The 25,999-nt window shown below is 43.3% G+C and overlaps 1 protein-coding gene across 25 annotated transcripts in view; it reads right to left on the bottom strand.

Moving 5' to 3' along the window:
• LOC138825660 (engulfment and cell motility protein 1-like) overlaps positions 1 to 20,649 on the bottom strand; it is an 84,752-nt gene extending 64,103 nt beyond the window's left edge. For 12 of the 25 annotated variants that reach the window (XR_011371464.1, XR_011371463.1, XR_011371471.1 and 9 more), the window contains exons 1-8: positions 20,532 to 20,649; positions 14,111 to 14,262; positions 12,472 to 12,550; positions 9,596 to 9,640; positions 8,340 to 8,390; positions 7,390 to 7,513; positions 6,501 to 6,678; positions 5,785 to 5,916 (exon numbers count right to left, since the gene is read on the bottom strand). Coding sequence is in view for 3 of the 25 variants with exons in the window: in XM_070020333.1 (XP_069876434.1) it covers positions 5,785 to 5,916; positions 6,501 to 6,678; positions 7,390 to 7,513; positions 8,340 to 8,390; positions 9,596 to 9,640; positions 12,472 to 12,550; positions 14,111 to 14,262; positions 20,532 to 20,579 (809 nt within the window). In the remaining 22 variants the exon portion in view is untranslated. Of the gene's footprint in view, positions 1 to 5,784; positions 5,917 to 6,500; positions 6,679 to 7,389; positions 7,514 to 8,339; positions 8,391 to 9,595; positions 9,641 to 12,471; positions 12,551 to 14,110; positions 14,263 to 20,085; positions 20,335 to 20,531 lie in introns of those variants that run through there. The other 13 variants (XR_011371477.1, XR_011371478.1, XR_011371479.1 and 10 more) reach the window with 4 other exon arrangements.
• Positions 20,650 to 25,999: the final 5,350 nt, after the last annotated feature.

The following is a 25,999-nucleotide window of genomic DNA, read 5'->3' as shown; positions in this document are numbered from 1 at the left end:
TTGCTAGCCAGGCACCCTACCACCCCCTCTAACCTCTTTTTGCTTTAGTTATTTTTTTAGATAGGGTCTCACACTTGGACCATGATCCATTTACTTGTGCCTCTGGGCATTATGGATGTGAATCGCCATTCCCGGCTTGTTCTCTGAGACAGGCTCTCACTAACTTTTTTGCCTGGTAATTCTCCCATATCTGCCTTTCTGGTAGCTGGGAGTACAGATTTGTGCAATGCCAGGCCTGATCCAACCTATGGCACTTTTGATTTCCCCACTGGCATCATTAGGAAATATGTTGACACTCCCCTGGCTTCATGAGAGCCCTGGGCCAGAGCCCATCCAGCAGGGTCCAACCACAGGAAGGAAAGCTGGACATCAGTTCCAAAGTTCCTTTCTCCTACTGGCTACAACTTCCTGTGGCTGTACATTTCAGACACCTGCAGTCAACACATATGAAACCAAACAGACAGAGTACCATGACCTGCACAATGACACCAAAAACACCCAAGAAAGATATGACACACTTATACACACAGCGTGCAAGTCGCTACTTACTTTCCAATACGACCACCAGAATTCACACCCAGTATTCCCTGTCAGCAACTCTGGTTCACTGTGACTCCATTTACCAGCCTGATCTCTCTAAGCCATCACTGGTATACATTTGGACTAGACTTTTTTCATTACCTGCTTATTTGTGCCATAGTTTGAATTCAGGGCCTCACACATTTGCCAGGCAGGCCCCTTAGTATGTGAGCTATATCTCCAGTTCTTTTTTGTTTCATTTACTCTTCAGGCAAGGTGTTGCTTTACTCTCAAGCTTCAGATATCAATCCCCCGACTCGTGCCGTCATGGAGCTGGGATGAGAGGCCCAGGGCACCACGGCCAACTTTTAGCGTTGAAATAGGGTCTCCCTGATTTTTTTTCTCCAACCTGGCCTTGACACATAATCTTCTCACCTTTAACCTCCCTAGTAGCTGGGATTACAAGTGGAAGCTAATATACTCAACTATGCAAACTTTTAAATCCTCAAATATGTTTTCACTTTTGTTGTTTTCATACTTAATGTTCAAATAGGTCTTCCATGCACTAGCTCATCCTGATGGGCTATGCCATGCTTATAAGCTTCCAACAACATCATAAAGAGAAGTCACTGGGCGTGAAATTTAGGAGAGGGAAGAAGAGGCACACTCCACTGAATGGGTACCACCGCCTCCCTCATCCCCGCATCCTGGAATGCTTCTAATTCCAAATAGACACTGATGCAGGAGACTCTGAGGCCCATGAGTGGGTCCCTCAACTTCAAACCCCACAGGCTCCCAGGACAGCCTACAATGGAGCAGGCACCCCAGCCAGCTCTGGGCCAAGGTCTAATGGCTGTGCTCTTGCACCACCTGGTGGCTGTTTAATTTCAGGTCAGTGTTATCTGTCAAGGAAGCCAAACAGTACCTAGATCTCCTTAGAACTAGGTCTGCAGCATTTCAAATGAGCATGGGGGATGTGTGATCAGTTGAAGCATGGAGGAGGCAGCCAATCCTGAGATCAAGCTCCCAAGACAAGAAAGCTCTCACTGCATGTGCAAGGCGCTCCCCAGCATGAACCACACAGCAGCCTTTGCATGTCTGAAACCCTCTACCCAGTCCCCCAAGGGAACCTTGGGCTTAATAGCTGACTTCAAATGCTACACTTGATGGTCCCATGCAGACATTTCCTACAGATCACTCAAGGACCTGGAAGTCTTGGTAGCTAAAGTTTATGCATTTGGGGGATTACAAACATTTTTCTTTGTAGAGGAATTTGCAAGTACAGGAATCCGTGAGTCATGAGGACTGACTGCATATCTCAAACCCTTCTGAATTTAACATTCTCCATTATCTTTCCCTCCCTCCCACAGCCAAATCTACTTGTTTATCTCCTTTGATGAACTGCCCCTGCCTTGGGGAGAGATGCTCACTTCCACTTTGAGCAAATCCAAAAGCTACCTGTGGCTTTTCTAATGTGTGCTCCCAGAGAAGAAGTGGAAAGAAGCATGAGCTAAGTGCTCCTGAGAGTGAGGAGGCCCATCGGCTAACTACTCCCCGAAATGAGAAGGAACATTGACTAGGTGCTCCTCAGAGTGAGAAAGACCATCGGCCAAGTACTCCCTGGAACGAGAAGGATCATGGACAAGGTGCTCCCTGGGTTGAGAAGGAACATGGGCTAGGTGCTCTCTGGAGTTGGACCATCAGCTAAGTATCCCCTGGAGTGAAGAGGACCACTGGCCAAGTGCTCCCTGGAGTGAGGACCATCAGCCAAGTACTCCCTAGGCCCAGGCCCTATGCTGGCCACTAGTCCACAATCTCACAAGGTCTCCAATGATCCTAAACTCACAAAGTTGTTGCCAGTTTCACAGCTGAAGAAAGCGAAGGGCACACAGGTTGAGGACAGACCACTGGCCCATGGGCCAGAAGGGAGACAGCTAAAATTTTAATCTAGATCCACTGGACTCCCAAGCCTGCTTGGAGGCAAAACAACATCATGCAAATCTCAAAAGGAATCGCTAATCTCAGACCAAGACAGTGAGTAGAAACAGGCAAGGTTATCTTGCTTGGTGAACAGAGAATCAGGCAGAACTCTGCGTACAATTCCAGGGTGCCCCCAGCCTACCCTGAGCCAGCTGACAGTGTTTCTGCCACATGGCCTGTAGGTAGCAGAGTGAACACATGAGTTTGCTCCTAGTACTTAAGAAAGTTTGCCTGGCTGGGTGTGTAAAAGTGAAAGCAGCTTTCTAAAGTTATTGGCTTGCTGCCCTATAAATCATTAATCAACAGTCCTTCCAGCTTCTCAACTGTCTGATCAAGATCTTGGCCTTGGGGAAGTTCTAAAATTAAAAGCTAAAAGAACATCATGAATATCTAAACTAAATATCTAAACTGAAAGAGTATCATATATACTAATAATAATTTTAAAAAGAAAACCCTATGTCTCCTGTTGGTTATTGTCCATTTGAGTTCTACTTTTTTTCCAAAATAACTTTACAAGTTGTTGCAGGAAAGTGTATGTTGGGGGGGGGAAGGGGAGAATTAGTCCTACAAATTCTACCCCTCCCATCTCCACCCCCTGGAAGTACTGGTTGTAAACTCAGAGCCTCATGTTTGCTTGCTAGAGAGGCAAGCTACCACTCAGACCATGACCCCTGCTGCCTGAGCCACACCATTACCACACCCACAACATTAGAGGTTCAAATTATTCTACAGGCCAGAAAACCAGACCAAGTCGATGTCCAATGAAACCCTACATCACTCTTCATTCAGCAGTCATGAGACACGGCACCCTCCAGGCATAGAAAACAGAGACAGAGATGTCCCAACACCCTAAGTAAGAGTCATCTGACATAGACGGAGCCACACTGACTCATGGTAGAAACTGGTGATTTTATACAAGGACCAAGTCTGGAAATAAAAAGAGCTATCTTACCCACTCCCTTCCCATTTACAAGCCTAGGCCTGTTCGATCTTCACACCCTCCTTTCCCTATGACTCTGCTCTCTGCTGCCAATCACGAAGGACTAGAGCAGAAATACAATCAGCCCTGAAAATGGCAGACATTTTTGGCATAGTTCGTGGGAAATCAAAGCAGTGGCAGAAGGAGGACAGTGGAGCTACAGTAGCACAGAGGAACCCAAAGGCCACCCATGCACCAGAAGAGGGCAGCAAAATCACTTTGGAGTGATGCTGAAATGCACAGGCCTTGAACTCTCTCTGGAAATTTGACTTGAAGAATATGGATTATGCAAACTTCCAGGGAATTTAGACATGCCTTGCTCAGGACACAAAAGTAAACTTAGAAGGCAGGGGAGTGAAGTCCCTTCTTCACCAGGCTGAATGTCTGGGAAAGAGCTCTGTCAGGTGAGCAAGAACAGCTTGGTCATCATCACAAATCTGCACCTGTCCTGTCAGTCATGACCCTATTCACCAGCATTTTGAACTTCAATTCAACTAAACAGTCAAATGGAACTCCCAGGTCAAAATTCAGGATATGATAGAACAAAAATGATGTCAGAGTATCATTGTCGTAAAAAAAAATCCCTTATTAGGAAGGACATTGAGACTAACACTACAAACTTAATTCTTAACGAAAGAGGTACTAAGGAGAGGATTTTAAGATAGTTTGACCATGGAATTACTAGATGTTTATTGGAAGCAACTGAGCTCTATGGAAAGCTTTGAAAATATTTATCATAAAGATGAGTTTTATAAAGTCATCCTAATAATGTAATCAGGGTTATGTGTGCATAAATAATGGGTGCAGTACTGTAATTGCAGATGAGTAGGTGGTTTCAAAACACTGAGTCAGAAAAAATAAAAAAAGCTTAAGGACAGCACACAGCCCCAGGACTGCTACAAAAAAAAAAAAAGTTAAGGATTCTATTCAAAGAGAGAGGCAAAAGAATTGAATAAAGCTAAAATTTCAAAAACTTGACGAAAACTATGAACACACAGATCTAAGTACACAGCATGTGTGTGGGTCAGGTTGGGGGCAAAGGAAAAGACACCAAAAGTGATCATAATCAAGCCCCTCAGGGATTCTGAGGGCAGCAGAAAATAGCAACAGGAGAACAGCATATTTCTCATCAAAAGCAAGTGAGAAGACAGTAGGGCAACATTTTCGGGGGAGGGGAGGGAGAGGGGAGGCAGGGATTCAAATTAGAATCCTATGTGCAGAGAAAGTAACTTTCAAGTTTAGATAACTTTCAAGAGAAAAGATAGGAAGTGGCGCTGTAGCTCAAGTGGTAGAGCGCTCGCCTTGAGCTGAAGAGCTGAAGGACAGCGCCCAGGCCCAGAGTTCAAGCCCCACGACCGACAAAAATAAAAAAAAAAATCAAGAGAAAGATAAAGAAACTCTCAGAAACAAAAGCTGACAGAGTATGTCACACCATAAGAAATTTAGGGAAAATCAGAACAGTTAGAAATGGAGATAGACATGCCAACTACATGTGTAAGTGCATGGAACTTTTTCTTATGATTTAAGCCTTTTCAAAAGACAGTGGTTTAAAGTAAACTATAGGGCAGAATTTGTACTTTATATATAAAATTTATACTTTGTGTATGCATACATATGTAAGGATATACATACATAGTTTATGTATATAGTTTATGTACATATATATGAAGTAAAAAGTCTGATAAATTATAAAGTACAGAAGTCAAGAAGTAGAGGCACATTCCTGTAAAGTTTTTATAGCATGCATAAAGTGGTGTTATTGAGGGGAAAAAAAGAGGCTGTTCTGGACACCTTAGGGTCAGATTCACAGAATGAAAAAAACAAATAATCAACAACAACAAGAATGCCCAAAGGAGAACAACCATATTGGTGTCTTCAGCAAGACAAAGCTCTCAGGAAAACAAATTGTACAAATCTTGTGATGTATTACATACATTCCAGGAGACTCTGGGTTGGATTCCGATGTGGACTTGACGTGTGTAAGTTATTCAGTCCCACACCAAATCGTAAGACGCATCCAGAACTGTCTCCATCCCTCAGCCCCATCTGAAGGAGCAGGTCTGAGGAAAGCCACATGTGTTCCAGACTGATTATTCTTGGCTACACTTAATCACCACCGAGTAAACAAACGCAGCACTCACTCACACTTGTGCAACTTATTCCATCCCCTGCAGCCAGAAGAAACTGTCATGGGATGCTATTTAACATCTGGAAATGTGGAAGCGATTTTACAGAGCACACAAGGACCACAAGCTTCTGGCAGCGGCTGAGGTCACCCAGGGAGTGGAAGGAGAGAACTCACTTACAATGAAGCCAAGTTTCTTGTAATCCCGGGTATACATGGACTTGCATTTCTCCAAGCTGCTGCTGCTATTATTAGGTTCAGTCTCTGCATCAAAAGCAATTCTTCAAAGTTCAAATATGATGTCTCTTTGAGCCTAGATTGAGGGAGGGAGAGGAATCTGCTGTCATTGTGCAAAGAGACATCAACTCTCTTTTTCTTCACCCCCAGAGTCCAAATGAATCATGCTTTAGAGTAAAAGAAAACCAGATAAAAGTCAAGCCATGTTCTAAATGAGAGCTGAGCACACTTTGCCCTTTTCCCCTCCCCCGGCTTCTCAAGCTTGGCATCTCTCCAGTGACCCCAGCTGCCATCTCATATGGAATATTGGTAACCAGTTGCCAGGGACCTGGCCTAGATGAGGCCCTAATTGCGAAGGGAGGCAGTGAGGGGCGTAGGCTGAGGTAGAGTCTGGGAGGGCCCACTGCTACCTACAAAGCAAGAGGCTCACAAGGCCCGTGAGCAGTTCTGCAGTCGCAATGGATCTTTTACTCCACTAATCAAGGACACATCATCAAAACTAACAGGAAACCAAAATAAAAGGAAGATCCCAAAGAAGAACCAACCCCTGTGCCCTTCCTTGTCCATCCATAGTAAATGGATGAGCACATGACATTCACAAACAGCAGGAACAGAATTCCATAGTGCCAGTGGCTCAGGCTTGTAATCTTAGCTACTCACGAGGCTGAGATCTGAGGATAGCAGTTCAAAGCCAGCTCAGGTAGGAAAGTCCATGAGACTCTTATCTCCAGCTGACCACCAAAAAAGCCAGAAGTGGAGCTGAGGCTCAAGTGATAGGGTGCTAGCCTTGAGCACAAAACGTCAGGGACAGCATACACAAGGACAAACCTTAAAGGTACTAGGTGGAGTGAAATAAGGCAGATAATAGGTGACAAGTGTTGCCTAGAATACTTCTGTGTAGCCACACCACAGCAACAGGAAGCAAAATGGAGCAAGCTGGCCAGGGCTTGCAGGATAGCTCAAATGGAGTTATTGTTTAGGGGACCCAGAAATTCAGTTTTGCCTGATGATACTTGGTAATGTTTTCATAACAATGTGAATATACTCAGTGCCAGTGAGCTTCCACTTTAAAATTACTCCCTTATTCACCAAACAAAAAACCACATGCATGTTCAGGGCCTAATGGAAGCCTTTATTTATTGCTAGCACTGGGGCTCAAACTCAAATCCCCATGCTCTTACTTTGCTTTTTCACTCAAGGCTTCCATTCTATACTTGAGCTATTCCACTTCCAGGTTTTTGCTAGTTAATAGAAGGTATGAGTCTCACAGATTTTCCTGCCTGGCTAGCTTTGAACCAGGACCTTCAGATCTCAGCTTCCTATCTAGGATGACAATTGTTAGCCATCAGCATCCAGCTATGATCAATTGGTTTTATTATCTATAGGTATTCACCTATATTGAGAAGCCATATCCCCAAGCCCTAAGAAAGTAATACAATACTTATAGGATCCTCACAAACTCCAGGATTCAGAGTTGCTAGCAGAAAGATGGCTGGTGGCATTGCACTTTCTGTTTGTCACATGTTACTGCTGTTAGATGCACACCTACCTGATCCTGGGGGTCCATTTTGGTCATCATACTGTCTTCCAGGAGGTTGAAGGTGAGCACTTGGGAGAACATATAATTGGTGGGCCATCTCGTTGTTGATGGCCCGCTGGGCAAGGATGACATGCTGCAGAAATACTTTGTTAAAATACTTACCAAAAAAAGAAACGGCAGACCACAAACTAAACATCATCAACAGGCCCAAGTGGAGGCTGGGCAGTCTGCATCTAGATGCAACCAGGAATGAAGCCTGGTGGCTCACCCTTCAGAAGGAAAGCCAACATACATGTGAGCTCAGAGCTCTCCCTGATGACTCAGAGGCAGGAAAAGATCTTCTGTGTGCAGAAGACGAAACAGAGGGTGGGGAGGCTCTTAAAGGAAAGGGTCGGGCCCTGGCTCCCCCAGGTCACAGGGGGGGAAATGGTGTCACCACCATCATAGTCCCCTACCCACGCATCCAACTTCCAAGAACTAAAGCAACCTTGTTCCCACCCTACAGAAGCAAACTAAGTGCAGGAACACTGCCAGAAGCCAACACCATCATGGCACAGGGAGCTACCTCTGTCTCAGTGCTTGAATCTCCAGCTCACAACTCAGTGAAAAGTAAACTGCTTTCCCCCAGAAAAACTGGGGCAGCACCATGGTGCTAGGTATTAGAAGTTGTGGAGTTCTGATTCCTTTCCTTACAAAGCTAAACCGTATGTGTAGAAAACCACCACAGGAAGGCGGGCTCCAGCTCAGAGGCCCAATCATGTCATCTTTACTCCTACAGTAGGTCCACTATGAAGGATGCTTCCTGTGGGACAGAAATATTGATTCTGACTCTCAGAGCCCACCATCTTCCCTCCTTCCTAGCCCTAGCCTTCACCAAACAGTGGAGAACAAAGTGCAGATCAGTCACAGAAGGGACACTAAAGTTGCACCAGGCCCTTCCTCCCCAGTTAGGTACTCACTGTTAGAATGATGGAACGCAGCTGCTTCTGAACCAAAATATTTGCCATTTCCTGGGGAAGAAAAACACCCCACACAAAGGCTTTGGTTAGAAAGACAGGCATGCTTTCCACACAACCAAGTGTCATTCTTCCCGTGTGCTTCAGGGCCTGGATATCAGCAGTATTTCTTAGAAAACTGTGGCCTTGGAAGGTACTAGTATTCCATGATAAGGCTGGATATTCCATTTGGATTATAAAAGCCAAGTACAAAGGCATATATATATGAATACATATATATACATATATATATATGTGTATATATATATATGGAATTTTTTTCCTTCTAGAAAAATCACTCTCCAGAAACTAATGGTTTTCCACTCAAAAAGTGCATCAGAGGCTGGGCACCAGTGGCTCATACCTGTAATTCTGGCCAGCCAATCAGATGTCTTAGATCTGAGAATCTGGTTTAAAGCCAGCCCCAGGAGACTGGAATTATCTCCAATTAACCAGCAAAAAGAAGAAGTGGGGGTGTGGTTCAAGTGGTAAAGAGCTAGCTTTGAGCTGTTGAGTGGGTAGAGGAAGGACCCTGTACCCGCTTTTCTTAGATTGTATGAAGATGACCAGACAACACACACCCACAGCAAGGACATCCTGATGTTGGAGAACCATCACCCTAAAATCCCTAACTCACCTAAAAGCAAGTTCATCTACCTGCGTGCAGAACCAAGGGCAAATGGCATACACCCCAGAGCTGGATCAGCAAGCTATGCAAATGAACCACATGGGGTTTCAGATGGACAAATATCTGGCCAGATGTGATGCTGTGGAATTCTCCCTTGGCTTCTGCATGATATAAGTTGTGCTCCAGCCTCTCCTGGCCTCAGCAGAGTACTTGAGGATGGTTTTATGAGATGAAATGATTCACAGGCCCTCTTTGGAAGGAATAAGGGAGAAAATTCATAGTCAAGCCACATCCTTGGGACACACTAAGAAAAAGTCAAAATACTGCTCATATGCAGGAAGACACTAGAATGCCAGTCTGTGCTGGGGATTTTTTTTTTCGGTGCTACGAGTTGTACTGAATAGAGAAGAAACTAAGCTACAATGAAAAACAACAGAACCATGATATCTACTAAGGTGAAAATAAATGTACAGAAAGCCAGGGGAGCGAAGAACATGAGGAAAGGAACTCGAGGGGATGTAAGGGGTACAGGCAGGATGGATGAGGGCAGACTGAGACAGCAGGGTCCACAGAGGGAACATGGATGACTTACAGTCAGAGGACACCCAAGGATGTCAACATTGTTGTCTACATCAACCTAACAGCGCCAATGCCACCACAGAAAGGAGAGCAAGCAAGAGAGAAGAAGAGATGGAAATTCAGAGCTGTTGGCAACTTTGATGCAATGCCCTGCCAACCCACTGCCTAGGGAGGACTGTGAACACCTTTTACACTTATATGGGACCAGAAGACATAGAAATGGAAATCCATGATCAGGTCATCTTCCTGCCCTCAAAAACAAGAAAGCAAAGGCAACCACATCTTGAGACACAAGCTGAAGGCAAGCCCAGAAAACACCATCGGCCATCTCTACTACATGATTCTTCCCCAGCTAAATACAGTAGCTCTTGGGTGAGGGTTGATCTGGCTTGGTTAGGTTTGATTTTTTTTTGGAGCAGGTAACAAACAAAAGACCGAAAGGACCTCTATACATACATCTCCAATATTGCTTTTTATAAATATTGTATTCCTTTTGCAAATGAAAAGTGCAGCCCAATAGTCACCAAAAAAAGAAAATAAAAAATATGCTTTGTGCTCCTATTTCATCTATAGGTTAATATGATTTTATAACATTGAAATGATAGAAATGTAGAATAATTACAGATACACATAGACAGCCACAAGATAGTCGCCAATAGTTAGAAGGCTATTTCCTGTCCAACAGCTACTAGTCATTGACTATCTACTTACAAAAATATATATATACATATACATATATATGCATAAGACTGTGTGTTCTTGGGGGCACAGTGGACTCCATGTGCTTCTTTGTATCCCAAGTTCCAGGCATGATATTCAGCAAGCAGAAGATGACAATAAATATTTCATTAAGGAACAACTGAATATTTGATAGTACTCTCCTAAGAAACAGAAGCTAGAACAGAGAGAAAACAGAAGGATTTTTGTGAACATGAGAGATATCTGTCTTAGGGAATAGTTTGAGTAAACATGAGAGTCCATGGGGAGATTTTCATAGCACTGAAATGACAGAAACATATAAATATATAGATAGATACACCAATACGGAATGATGTCTACAACATAGTTTTAATCTTAACAGAAGTTTTCTATAAAGACAGTACATGTAGTATGCCGAGTGTTGGTTAAAAATACAAACAAAACTCTGGGCTGGGGGAGTGGCTCCATTGGTAGAAAGTGAACATCATTGAACAAAAGCATTAGATATCAAGTTCGAGTCCTGGTCTCGGACCAAAAACAAACAAAACAAAAGACACAACTAGGCAAATATTTGCATAGAACAAAGCAGGATGACCCACAGCCATGGAAAGTACATGGGTACTATGAAATTGTAGCAAGTCTCTCTTTGGGAAGGTAATGAAAGAAGCTTTCACACTTCTTTCCTTTTGGTCTTTCTTTCTTTCTTTTTTTTTTTTTTTTTTTACTTTTTTTTAAACCAACTCTTTTAACTGAAAATATAATTAAATTTTAGGAACTACAAATACAGCCCAATGCCTGTGCTCATGGCTATAATCCAAGCTATTTAGAAGTCTGAAATATGAGAATCATAATATAAAATCAGCCTGAGTAGAAAAATCCCATTGACTCTTTTTTTTTTTGGGGGGGGGGGAGGGGGGCCCGGTCAAGGGGCCTGAACTCTGGGCCTGGGCGCTGTCCCTCAGCTCTTCAGCTCAAGGCTAGTGCTCTACCACATGAGCCACAGCACCACTTCTGGCTTTTTTTCTTTTTGCTTATGTGGTGCTGAGGAATCGAACCCAGGGCCTCATGCATGCAAGTGCTCTACCACTGAGCCACCTTCCCAGCCCCTCCCATTGACTCTAATCTTTACATAATTGGCAAAATGCTAGAAGTGAAGGTATGGCTCAAGTGGCAGAGCTTGGAAAGGCCCAGCAGGGAAACAAAAACAAAACAATAATGAAACCATGGAAATGTAACTCCTAGAAATGAACCAACAATCCTAAATGGAAAACAAATCAGAATCCCTCACATTTAATAACTGATATTAAAATCCTTGGAAACATGAAGATAAGATAAATAGGATAAATAAAGTCTGATTCTATGCACAGCATTATGTAGCAGGTTAGCTTTCTACACTCTTGTGAAAAATTTCCTGGCAGATGCCATGATCTCCTTAGTGAACTCCTATGGCAGTGAACTGTGGTCAGGGTAACACATTCTATGTTATGCAGGTAGAATTAAAAAAAAAAATTAATGGTCTTTGAGGACTAAGCTAAATTCCAAAACATACCAAAACTCTTTATTCTGTTCCATCCCCTATTTGAGAAAGAATCAAAGAATTTATAGTCCAAAGAACCCCAAAAGTTAGGTTTCTTCTGTGTACCTTTAAGGGATTCTCCCTTCCCTCTATACACAAAGATACAAATGAATGGCTCAGTTCCCCCACCCATGACCCCAAGGGTCAGAAGATCTAGGACCAAGCAAAGAGCACCTCTCATACATGAGCATGGTGATCTCCACCACAAGCATCATCTTCAGCTGCCCCCTCTCGTTCTCTCGCTTTCGCATCTACTGTTCTCCTGAGCAGGCAGGACACCTCTGAAAAATGGGGACGACACCTCCCTGGCCTTGGTGAATGACTAGATGACAGAAGACCCTGGGGGCTTCCACCTCAGAGGCCATCACATCAGCCAGGCTCCCATCTTTGTGTGCTCTGAGATTTTAGGGAAGGGTTCTTAGGGCCAAACACTCGTTTCAGTCAATGGCTTACCCAAGTCTCCACCTCCTCCCTCCCCTACACCCTGCTTGGTGACATGGCAGGAGCCAGAGCCACAAAGCAGCCCTCCAAGACCCCCAGAAAGGAAGGAGAAGGCATCCTCTGCACAAACACTTCCCAACCCTGGACACAAAAATGGAAGCAACACAGCTCACCTGCCTGCGCTCGTCAGGAGCTTTCAGGAAGAGTGCATTGATGACAGCGATGGTACAGGTTTGAATTTCCTGATCGGTTCTGCAAAAGTAAAATGGCAGCAGAACTCAGATGAGGTGAGCCAGCCCAGAGGGAGGCCATAATAAACCTCATCATTACACAGCAACATGGCTCCTCCCACGGGGAGAAGAAAAGGGAGGATCCTCTGTAGACCTGTAGTGAGCACTGAGAGCAGACTTCCAGCACCCCTAAGCTGGAAACAACAGATGCACAACTGCTATGAGTGACCACTCAGTGCTGAGAGCAGTATATGTACAGGGGTGAAACCCCTCTGAACAATTAACTGACAGTTTAATATCAGGAATACAAGGAAGCTAAGTAGAGAGAGGAAGGGTAGGTAAATACAGTCACAATTTTCAATGTACACTTGTGAAGATGGACCCAGAAAACTTAAGTGGATGAGTGGGGCTGGGAGAGATGGAAGAGGTGACACAAACCAAGATGTTGTACACTCATAAATGGCCGGTTGAGGGCTGGGAAGGTGGCTCAGTGGTAGAGCACTTGCCTTGCATGCCTAAGGCCCTGGGTTCGATTCCTCAGCACCACATAAGCAACAAGAAAAAAGCTGGAAGTGGCACTGTGGCTCAAGTGGTAGAGCGCTAGCCTTGAGCTGAAGAGCTGAGGGACAGAGCCCAGGCCCAGAGTTCAGGTCCCACGACCGGACCCAAAAAAATAAAAATAAAAATAAAATAAATAAATTGGCAGGTTGAAATGAAACTCCTTCAAATAACTACAATAAAAGATTCCTAGTGAAGAGTTACAGTGTGGCTCAGTGGTAGACTGTTTAGAAGCATAAAGCCTTAGTTCAGTTCTATCAAAAGAAGGGAGGAAAGACTGCTTGAAAATGTCTAGCATAAAATTTCTAATGAATTCTGAAGGTGTTCGTAATATTACAGAAAACATTATACAGTTAGGTCACCCTCGGTTAAGAACTTAGGAGAGCAAATTGCTTTATGCCTTAAAAAGAAAAACTCTACTGATAGCCACAAAGACAGGTTAAAAGCCAAAGGTTTTCCCAGGGCAAGGGGCCGTGGACAGAGCAATGCCAAGGACAGACAAAGCAGTCCTCAAGGATAAGAAGTCACCTTGCCATGTCAGTGTAAGGGGAGAGAGAGGTGCATGACTCACCATAAACCAAGGCTGCCAGGTGTGGTGACATACTATAATCCTGGCTACTCAGGAGGTAGAGATCAAGAGGACCAAGGTTTGTGGCCAACATAGACAAAAAGTCAGCAACTCCTACATCTTAACAAATAAGCTGGGCTTGGTGGTTCATACCTATAACCCCAGCTAGCCTCCATAGGAAAGAAGATCACTGTCCAAGATCAGCCTGAGCAAAAATGCAAGACTTTATTGAAAACAAAAACAAAAGCAGATAAAGGAAAAATGGGGTGGGGTATGGCTCAAGTGGTACAGTAAATACAACCGAAAAAAAAAAGGAAAGGGATATTTGTTTGTATATTTAGTAGAATAGTACAAAATAATTTGCAGCATCTCTGTGGCTACGGGAAGCCCCTCTCCAAAGAGAACAGCTCCTTCCCCAGAGATAACAACCTCTCCCCAGGAGAGCAGCATGCTTACCCTTGAAGATGAGGAATGAGTTGGCCAATGGTGATCTCTTGTGCCACCTTCTGGTAGAGGTCATGGCTATTGAGCACCATGGACTCCAAAATGGCCAAGGACCGCTGCAGGATTGAGATGTCCATGGCCGACTTGTTCACAAAACTTGCTATCTGAAAACCCAAGAAGTACATCATGGATGGCTCATAGAGTCAACAGGGAAAGGAGGAAAAAAATTAAGCACATCAGGAACTCAGCGAGGATATCTGATTCTAAGGATGGAGCATAATTCAAAGTAGCAAGAAATACACCCAGTCCCCATTGAGATTGGTGAAATCCTACCAAACACAAAGAAACCTCTCTTATAATCACTGATAACTGGACATTTCTTTACTGGGTATCTTCAAAGAATTATTCTGCCTGGTTTCCCCCAGACTATTGTGTTCTGAGTTTCAGCTTTCCAAGGCAGACAATTTTATCATGTACGTTACACGGACTGGCGCATTTCTCTGAGGGGATAAATTCAGTGTAAAGCACGGCCATTCCTCTCCCCTCCCCAGGCTGCTCCTTCATTCATTCATTCATTCCATCCACAACTCTTATGTTCTGATATATTCCTCACATACAAATCACACTCATCAATGCAATTCAAATGGCAAGTTTTCAGCAGCTGGCTATTCCAAATTATAAAGATGAGAAAGTAGAGGAGGGGGAGGAAGTGGAGGAAGTGGGGGAAGAGGAAGAGGAAAAGGAAGAGGAGCAGGAGGAGGAAGAGGAGGAAGAGGAAGAAAAGAGGGAAGAAAACCTCTCCTTCTAGGGTTAAAAAAATTATCATCTCCCCCACAGGTAGCAAAAAGAAAACTCTTTAAATTAGCAGTGCTAAAAAATGTAATAGTTTCAAGTTCTCAAATGCATTCCCTAAGGGGAAATCAATCCTTGAATCCCTAACTACAACCAACCACAATATAATAGGAAAGGAAAATAAAAGAAGGGTTACGATAATGGAGCAAGGCAGTCCAGACACATGGTTACCATAAAGGTTTTATTTTAAACATCTCATTAAGATTTACTACAATCTGTTGACAACCCACACTAAAAAGGCCATTATTGTATCAACATGATGGCTTTCTTAAAAGCCATCATTATTTTGTGACAAGTAACCACTCCCTGAGTCCCACTTAAACACAAATTTATCCCCTTCTGTGGTCCAGTCAGGCCCTCCCCTCAGACTCCCTCCTTCCCTAAAGGGGTGAAATGCCAGTGTACACACACCATTCTAGCTACCATCCCATACTTGCAGTCCACACCCTCCATATGGGAGCCAGAATGGGGGAACAGATCCAAACAGGAGCCTACTTCAGATCTCCACACCCCACCTGCCTCACTTCATTTATACCTCAGTAGGTAAGAAAGAATGAGGTGCAGAAAAACAGGAGTGAGCCTGGTTTCATGTTCCAAAAGGCAATTATTTTACTATAGGAACTGCAGGAAAGGCATGAGGATGTTAACAATCCTTTAAAGACTGCTTTGGCTCTTCTCCTGCGAATGTGTTTATTGTCCCAGGCAGGTGTCAGCTCTGCTCCTCACATCTGCTGCAATTTAACAAGCTCTTTACAGGGCCTACCAAGGGAAGCCTACTGACAAAAATCCAATGGCCATCATGCTCTGCCCTGGGTTTTAATGTAAATTACATCTTTTCTAAGAAGAATGTAAATGCCTGAATCCGCCACCCCCCCCACTCCATTCATTTTCATTGTTCCAATTAATTCTTTTTTAAAAAATAAATTTTTATGCCCCTACTGGAGCTTGAAATCAAGGTCTGGATGTTATCCTTCACTTTTTACTCAAGGCTGGTGCTCTATCATTTGAGGTACAGCTCCACTTCAGCTTTTTGATGGTTAATTGGAGAGAAGAGTCTCAAAGGCTTTCCTGGCAGGACTGGCTTCTAACTGTGATCCTCAGATCTCAATCTCCTGAGTAGCTAACATTACAAGTGTGAGCCGCCAGGGCCCAACTTGTTCCAGTATAATTCCTGACTCTGGCATAAGGAAAGTGAAAAACCCACAAGAAAGTTCATTGATCGGAACTTCTTAACTTTCTCTCTACCAAGGGCTCTTCCTCATTGCTCGCTCCCTTCCTGCCTCTGTATATAGAATCTGGATGTGACAAAAGTCCAGGGGTCTCACAGGTGAGCACCGCTTGCTAACTTTATCAAGCCCCCACTCCACTACCAACTCCCAGCCCTCAGTGATAAGCATTCCTGGTTCCACACAGCGGGTCCTCCAGAGACACCAAGATGAGCAAGACCCACAGGTATTTCATTTAAAGCAGGGACAGATTAAAAAGCACTGACTATGAATTACTCGAAGTAAGCATTCTCAGTATCTAAATGGATCCATTTGGTTATTCCAACAAGGCCCAAAATTAAATGGTATGAAAAAGTATCATTGTAGTCTTCTTCTTCCCTTCCTAACTGCCTCACTTTTTCAAGTATCCATACTCATTAAGTGCTTAATCTCCCCAGTAACATGAGAATGCATTTGAGATATTTTTCTTTGGGGCACAAACTCAGTGGATGTAGTAGTTGGAATCTTTTCTGTAGAGTGATTGCTGGACACAAGCACCACCATGTTAAGAATAGCTGCTACCAACTCACAAGAAGCTATTTTAACTATGCCACTTCCCTTGTTTTCCTCACAACTTCTGGCTTCAGTCAGGAGTCCTGGTCTCAGTTGATGGCTCAGATAAACTTTTAACCCTTTGCAAACTAATCATTCATTCAAGATTGTGACACTAAGTTCTGACCAAATGAATAAGAATTGTAATACAGTAGAGATAAGACAGCTGCGCAGATATCCTGCCACTTGCTTACTTGGCATCCTGTCAGCATCATGACTTTCTGTGGAAGAAAAACCTCGCTGAATTCCTTTTGAGCAGGTGTCCTGATTCCTGTGTGGTACTCTAATATCCTGAGATATTTCCAACGGTACATACACACAACATGGGCCCTCCAGTCCATTGCATCCTTGGGTTCCTAAAACACCATCTTTTCAGTTTCCTCTCTGCTCAACTGTTCACCTCACCAAAAAGAGCTGTGTATGGTGATGTACCCATACGATCCCAGCTACAATGGCTGCATAGGTAGCAGGATCTCACCTTGTGAGCCAAGGTAAGCCCTGGGCAAAAATGGAAGGCCTTAGCTGGTTGAGTAGCTAAGTGGTAGAGCTACCTGCCTGGAAAATAGGAGGTCCTGAGTTGAAACCGTAGCACTGCCAAGACAAAGAAAGAACAAAAAAGTGCTAGGCCCTGTCTAAAACACAATGAACAGGGAAAAGGGGACTGGGGACATGGTTCCAGTGGTAATGCGCCTGCCTAGCAAATGTGAGACCCTGAGTTCAAAACCAGTACCACCAACCACAAGCAAAACAAAGTAATCCCGAAATCAGAGAATTACTTAGGTCAGTTTTCAGAAGCTGAGGAAGTAGATCTCAAAATTCTCATACATTATCAAGGCAGAAGAGAACCATGGGGCTGCATGGTTGATTTTAAATCATCTGGCTGAGGTTCATAAATCTCTCCAAGTTTTAGAAGACAAAATATTGAAGCCCAATGGCTAGATGTTGTCTAGGCAGTGGAATCATCTGATCTTCCCAGCAAGCCAGAGCCTCCTCAAAACAAAGGCCTCAGGGGAATGCATAGGAAACTTCCCTTCCGAGAGAAGGCACTAGGGCCATGCTTGGCTAGCGGAAAATCAACTCAGAACACAGGAAGTCCTCTTTAGGCACTAGGGCCATGCTTGGCTAGAGGAAAATCAACTCAGAACACAGGAAGTCCTCTTTCTTTTCTCTTCAGGCCTTCCCTCTTCTAAGTAGCCAAGTCATTAAAAAGCAACTCCATAGCAGGGTGCCAGTTGCTCACTCCTACAATCCTAACTATTCAGGAGGCTGAGATTTGGCTGAGATTTGAGGATCATAGTTTGGAGCCAGCCCTAGCAGGAAAGTCTGTGAGACTCTTATCTCTACTAAACTACCAGAGAAAGAAAAAGAAAAAGAAAAAGAAAAAGAAGGAAGGAAGGAAGGAAGGAAGGAAGGAAGGAAGAAGGAAGGAAGGAAAAGAAAGAAAGAGAGAAAGAAAGAGAGAAAGAGAGAAGGAAGGAAGGAAAGAAGGAAGGAGGGAGGGAGGGAGAGAGGACAGAAAGGCAGAAAGAGAAAGAAAGAAAGAAGAAACAAAGAAAGGAAGGAAGGAAGGAAGGAAGGAAGGCAGTAAATAGGGAGGGAAGGAGGAAGGAAGGGAGGGAGGGAAGGAGGGAGGGAGGGAGGCAGGCAGGCTGGCTGGAATTGGAGCTGTGGCTCAAGTGGTAGAATGCTAGCCTTGAGGGAAAAAACCTCAGGGACAGAGCCCAGGCTCTGAATTTAGGCACCAGGACTAGCACAGAAAACAACAACAACAACAAAACAAAACAAAAAAACCGCTACAATATACTAGCATCAAGGGCTTCCATGTTCCATGGCATTTAGGAAATAGTGTTAGTTCTTGCAGCTACAATTGGTAAACTCAAATCTAAATGCACACATAACAAAGAGAACAGACATGGAGAGAGGGCTGGCAAGAAGAACAATATTTCTCCAAAGTACTCTGAACTTGGCATCAATCAGAAGCCAACTCAAGATCACAGAGAGAAGCACCTTTTGTCAGTGCTTTTCCTAATTATTTTTGTCGAGATAAAGCTCCATTTAAAACATAGAGGCCAGCACAAACCCGGGGCTGTCAGGATGCTGAATACGGTCCAGCTAATTAACAAAAAGTGAACCTTACCCAAAAACTGTAAGTAATTTTCTAGTGACTAATTTTCAAAGTCATATAAGAGACTTTTTTGTAAGTGGCAAGGCAAAGGAAATGAGGAAACAGGAACAAGTTGCTTTTAAAAAATATATCCAATTTTTAAATTTAGTTTGCTTCCTGAGAATTAAAGTGGGTTTCTGAAAATTTCACGTTAGTAAAGGCAAACCATTTTCATTAGAAAATGGAACAGCTGCCATGTTCTCCCAACATTTGAAGAAACCCAGCTCTCAAGTGAAGTTTTTGACTTGACACATTCCCATCTCTGCCCATTCTTCTACCTGATTCCTTTGGAAAGAAGAGCCAGTCATAAATGCCCCTCAGTAGATGAATCGATCAAGAAAATGTGGTATATATACACAATGGAATTCTATGCCTCCATCAGAAAGAATGACATCGCCCCATTTGTTAGGGAAAGACTTGGAAAAAATTATATTAAGAAGTAAGCCAGCCCCAAAGAAACATAGGTCCCAAGGTTTCCCTTATTTGCAATAACTACTCTATGTCTGGGACAAGCAGAAAAGCTCAGAAAAGATGATGTTAAGCAAAATGAACCCAAAGATAGGGACAAAAGTGGTTTTTTTCTTCCTTGCTAATATTTCTAACGTATTTTATAAGGTACCATATGATTTTTTTTGTTGCTTTGTATGTCCCTCCCCCATGGTCTAACTTCTGTTTTCACTGTATTTGGTGTTGATATAATTTGGGGAGGGAAGGGGAAAAACCAAATTGTTTAAATAGTGATACAGATTGACCCTTTGCAACAATGAGATGTACAAGACTCTATGTCGAAAAACAAACTTTACAATTTACGCTGAGGAGGTGGGAGGGTAGGGATGATAGGGGAAAAACAAAGGAGGAGGCAACAATGCTGGATAAGAAATGTACTCATTACCTTGCTCATGTAACTATAACCCCTTTGTACAGTATTTTCACAATAAAAAAAAACTGTAAAAAAAAAAAAAAAAAAGAAAACTTGCCAGTCTGGCACAGACGTGAAGTGCCTTACATTCTTTCTGACGTCAATGTATACTCAAGAAAAATGCTAATTGTTATCATTAGGAATAAAGTTTATCTTAAATGAGGGGGAAAAAAAAGTGGTTAATACCTGCAATCTTTCTTACACCAAGACCATGAGTCAGCAGGAAGGACCCTACCTAAGACACCTGAAGCAGACCCTCAGTCTCCTCAGTTCCTCATTAAGCCCATGAGTGCTGGACATCAGCTTCCTTTGCCTCTTTCCCTGTCGCTGAGCATGGGGTTGGGGATGGATAGTGAAGATGGCATCTCGGCCAAGTTCTTGAGTTCTGAAGCCATGCAGTAGCACATCCGAAGACACTGTGTCCTTAGCAACAACACAGTTTCCCTTAACTCTGGGTTCTCATCCACACAACATTTTATGTTCTCTGCAGGGACAAAAGGTCACGTTCACCCAGAATGTTCAGAGCCCCACATTTATAGGCCTACTTAAAACACACCCATGCACACCCCCCTATCTTTTAACATAACCCAAGGAAACAATGATAAAATAATCCTCAAAGCAGAGAATGGTACCCTTGAAAGGAGGGAGTGATGGGAGCCTAGGAAAGCAGTTTGCATTTACCTTCTTTAATGAACGCCACCGAAAACGTGTCCCAAGACACGATGCCATGCTCTATGAGCTCTACAAAGGCCATCAATGTGAAGGACAGCATGTCCCCAAAGCTGTAAAACATACGGGGGGGAACACACAGAGTCAATGCTGGGCAGTGGGGAAGTGCACAAGTGAGCCAGCTTTAGGAAGCAGACCCAGACCTCTGGACAAGCAGCTGGGCAGTCAGACCCACTCCACTGGGCAGCAGCTGGGCAGAGTCAACAGCTCAAGTGCCAGGCTGGCAACAAACAGGACAGGAAGGGACAGGTGCTTGCCGCCAGCCAGGGATCTGAGAAACACGGAGCAATTCACTTGCCCTCTCTGAGCCTCTGTGCTCTCAGCTAGGAAGTAAATAATGGCTCTTTACGGCAAGTCTTTAGGTAGCACACTCAATAAAGTTGGTAGCATATCAGTATTTAGTAAGGAGCATCTCAGTCAGTGAAAGTTCCTAAATGCTCCCTTTATAAGCCAGAAGAATCAAGAGGGATAATCCAAAATGATTCAATTAGCATAACAGCCCTTAGGTAAGGATTCAGAGCCTCTGTATATAACTTTAACAAAAATGGCATAAGCATGATAAATAAGCATATTCACCTTGATGTTACAATGGCCAGCATCCTGTTCTGAGTTAATGGGTTTCAGGGACTATCTATGATGATTATATTATGATTCCATATACTGGGTTTGCTCATCCCATCATTCATTAGGGGGGTCTGATATGTGGTTTATAGATTCAGAGCAATTAGGGGATGCTATGGTCTGTGTCAATCACAAAGTCCTGCGTGTTCAAGGTGCAGCTCTGGTGAGAGGCAATGGAAACTGTAGAAGGTGGGGCCTAGTAGGAAATCTTTAGGTCACTGGGGGTGCGTCCTTGCATAGGTCTTAGAATCACTCTTTTTATCTTTCTGGCCATGGAGTAAGGGCTTTCAGTCCATCATAATGAGCTGCCTACACAAAGCAACAGGGCCAGCCCATCATAGGCTAACACCTCTAAAATGTGAGCCACAATAAATCACCTCTGGTTGTAAGTTAACCTAGTCATGTACTGACTATAGTGATGGAAAGTTGCCTATGACCAGAGGGTGGGGAGGCAGGGGAGGGATGTTGAGGAGGAAGAAGAGCCATCTTTGTAAAATACCTTCATCAGAGGTTCATCCTAGGTTCTGACAATTTCAAAACCATTCTTAGTCATTTATACATCTCAGAAATTTTCACTCTTATAAATTTTCTTCTTCATCATCATCATCATCATCATCATCATCATCATCATCATCATCATCATCATCATCTATAGTAACTCCAAACCATCAAGAATCTCTCTACCAGCAGATAGAATTATAGGATTTCTATACTACATTATACAATAATACAGATTCCTACACTCAGTTACTTTTTGTTGTTGTTGGTGGTGGTCATGGGGCTTGAACTCTGGGCTTGGGCGTTGTCCCTCAGCTCTTCAGCTCAAGGCGAGCCCTCTACCACTTGAGCTACAGCGCCACTTCTGATTTTCTAGTGGTTTATTGGAGATAGGAGTCTCATGGTCTTTCCTGCCCTGGCTGGCTTTGAACTGCAATCCTCAGATCTCAGCCTCCTCAGTAGCTAGAATTACAAGCATGAGCCACTGGCGCCCAGCAGCTACTTTTTTTTAATGAAGCTGGACATTACAATATTTTTGGGGGGGAGGTCCGATCGTGGGGCCTGAATCCTGGGCCTGGCTGGGCACTGCCCCTCAGCACTTCAGCTCAAGGTTAGCACTCTACCACTTGAGCCACAGTGCCACTTCCGGCTTTTTTCTTTTTGCTTATGTGGTGCTAAGAATCGAAACCAGGCCTCAGGCAAGCAAGGCAAGTGCTCTACCACTGAGCCACCTTCCCAGCCTGGTCATTACAATTTTTAATCTAGAGGATCGGACATCCCATTATTGCTATATCACAAAGTCTGCTAACAGATTCAGATTTGGATTTAGGTTTATACTTCTTTTAAAAAATAGCTTCACAGTATTCCTTCCTGCTATTCTTCTACTCAGCCCAGTCTCAAAATAAAATGATTTTTTGAAATTCTGCTCTATTTCAACGGTCTTGATACTGGCAGAAGCCCATCCAAGGGGAGATGACTCTCAGAGGAGGACCGTGATTAAGAGACCAGAGGAGAGGATACACACTGGACAGACATGGCTATGTGGTGATCTCTGGAGCCACACATAGGGGCCCCCACATCAAGCTCTAAGTGAATTCTCCAACACTACAGTCTCCCCATTCATGAGGATGATGATCGTGGTGGTGAGGACAATAGTGATCTTCATTCAGAGAGAAGAAGACTGGAGAAAAAAAATGAGCTAGCCTAGTCCTGGGATCAGGAACAGTATGTGGCAAGTGCTAAGTTAACAGCCATGTGCCTATTACCTGGGACCGCGGCATAATAGTAGCATTGTGGATGCAGGAAGCTCCTGGTTTTCAAACGTTTTGCCATCAATGTGGAAAAAGTCAAGAGGGAGAAAACATACAAGGGAGAAAAGTACATGGAAAAGCCAGATGGAAAAACCAGATGGAAAAGCAGCCCATGTCTCTGGCTTCCTGCACACAGGCAGTCCCAATCTCACAGGGGCCCTAGGTGGCACCAGAGGCCAGGCCTCAAAGACAAGCTCCCAACAGGAAACTAAAATGACGGAGAGAACAAATAACTAGACAGCAAGGTGGATGACGACTCAAAACAGTAGCAAGAAAGGTTAAATAAAAGTTCCAGGATAATCCACTCTACAAAGGATGAGTTATAAGAGAACAAGTGTTAGAGTGCAAAAATAACAGAAACTGCCTTAGGAAAAATAAGATAATAAATGCAATTAGTAAGACTGGGCAGGAGTCAGTATTACAGTACTATGAAAACATTATTACATAATAATGTATTAGTAGCAATAAATACTTTGTTAACTTATGCACGAAGAGAAAAACAATCACATAATAATGAATAGTTGGCATTTGCTCATATCTGACATAATAGGATTCGAAATGTTACAGGTTCTTCACATACCTGCCAAAGACTCCACTCAGACCAAGATCTTTGCCTTGGTGTCAGCGGTTAGAGACAGCAGTTAGAGAACCAGGAGAGAACAGAAAGAAAAGGAATGAGCCCACAACTGGGCTCAAGCTGGTCTTCTGTTTTGTTTTATTGACAGCACTGGGGTTTGAGCTCAGGGCTTTGCACTCCACCATTTGAGCCACATACCTAGCCCTTTATGCTACCGTCATGTTTCAAACAGGGTCTCACATTTATGCCCAGGCTGGCTGGGATGACAAACTTTCTGTTCATGTTTCCCATTGTACCTGGGATGATATCACCATACCCAGGTTTTCATTGGCTAAAAAGGAGTACAGAGAACTTTTTGACCACAGTAGCCACCAAAAATCACAATCCTCCCGATTTCATCCTCTTGAGTAGCTCCGATTACAGACATGAGCTACTGTGCCTGGCTCAAATGCTTCTTGACATTCCCAGTTAGCCACCTGGCCTGGGAATACAAATAAACTTGTGTCCAGATATTAGTCTTCCGTAGCTACTTTAAGAGCAAATGTCTTCCCTCTAATTATCTGAAAGCAAATGTCTCTACTTCTTACCTACCTGCCCAATGAAAGGCTAATCTAAATGGCCAGAAGGAGCCCATCTGAGGACAATCAATCTGCCCTAAAGAAATCCAGTTTGTCTATAGACTCTCCAGGCAGGCTTTAAGGACCTTTGGGGGTGGGATGGAAAGTAGGAAGAACATCATGTGTTTTCCAGATCTCCAAGTGGTGTTAGGGATCAGGATACCCTCTCTATGGCTATCAAGGAAGTGAAACACTGTTTCAGAGATGGCAGGTAAGGCTCTCCATACTTACAGTGGTCCATTTCTGTGAGTGATTAACAAGTGGGAGAAAGGGCATTTCATGTCACTCACCCACTGAGGAGGTCACAGGAAGTGACCTGGTCCACTCAGTAATGTGAGAGATAGACAGACAGACGGGACATATTGACGATAGAAGACAGAGACAGAGAAAGAATTGATCCAAGATAGAAATGATAGAAAATAGATTTGTAGATGATAAAAGAGAGATGTTACATAGATACATAGATGATAGGTATACATAAATGGTAACTAGAATTATATGACCTCCTATAAAATACATACATATGCATATAAGACACAAAATACATTCAATATAAAAATATGTAAAATGTTCATATACTACATAATAAAATGCATAATACACATATGTGTGATAGAACATTATATAATACACTGTATGTAGTTCTCTATATTAAACGTCTATTTCCCTGGAATAAGTTATGTTTTTCCTGAGGAAGAGCTTTTCAGACTTCAACTTCAAACCTTCAACAACAAGAAAAGGATGGCATGTTCAAATATGGTTACATTTCAAAAGAAAGGCCCTTTGTCAAATAAGGTGGCTGGAAGAGCTGTCCTGGAACCCTCACATCCGGGTATCCATCTCCACTTCCAGAGAGGAGAGATTCAGACTCCCAGGAGAGAAGGCAGAAGCCAGCTTCCGACCTCCACACTCCATCTGTATCGGACACCATGCTTGGAAAGCACTATAAAAGAAAAACAAGCACTTGGCACATTCTGGAACATTTTTATTTACTGGGTTTATTTGTTTTTATTATGTGCTAGGCTAAAGACTTTTACAGTAGTGACTGCCACAAAAGGAAGCGTCTGCAAACTACATACTGGGCCACCGTCTCTGTCACAGCCAGCTGCACACCATGTGTGCTGCAATGACTCAATGAAATGTTTCTCAACTTACTAGGGATCATCTTCCTTCCAGAAAAATCCAGCCAGTCTCAAAACAAGCATCTAAATTTATGCTGCCAACTTTTTCAGAGCAGAGTGCATCCCAATGTTTCTATGGAATGATGTACCCAATACAGACTGGAGAAAAGAAAGGAAAGGCAACTTTTAAACCCATCCTACAGGCTCATGCCTGTAATCCTAGCTACTCACTAAGCTGAGATATGAGGATCACGGTTCAAAGCCAGCCCTGGCAGACAAATCTATGAGACTTTTATCTCCAATTAACAAATAAAAAGCCAGAAATGAAGGTGTGCCTCAAGCGGTGAAGTACTAGCTATGAGCAAGGAAGCTAAGCAACAGCATAAGGTCCTAAGTTCAAACTCAAGTAGCAACACAAAAGAAGGAGGAAGAGCACATGGAAGAGGAGAATTATCAGGAGTGGAATCAGCACACAAGTGATCTAGAACAAATATTTTTCAATCTATGCATCAGTCTCAAATACTTTTTAGATGTAGTGCTTTTCCTTCTTTCTGAGTCACTGATAAAAACCAAAGCCTTCAATCTCTGAACATCACATAAGCCACAAAAGAAGAAAGCTCGGCTTAAAGTCATATACAAAACTCTACCCAGAAGTGCTATAGGGGAAGGGAAGAGG

Source organism: Dipodomys merriami, unplaced genomic scaffold, assembly GCF_024711535.1.
Source record: "Dipodomys merriami isolate MVZ:Mamm:240054 unplaced genomic scaffold, mDipMer1.0.p SCAF_1394, whole genome shotgun sequence".
Classification (NCBI taxonomy): Eukaryota; Metazoa; Chordata; class Mammalia; order Rodentia; family Heteromyidae; genus Dipodomys; species Dipodomys merriami.
This window is presented reverse-complemented; position numbering and strand designations above follow the sequence as displayed.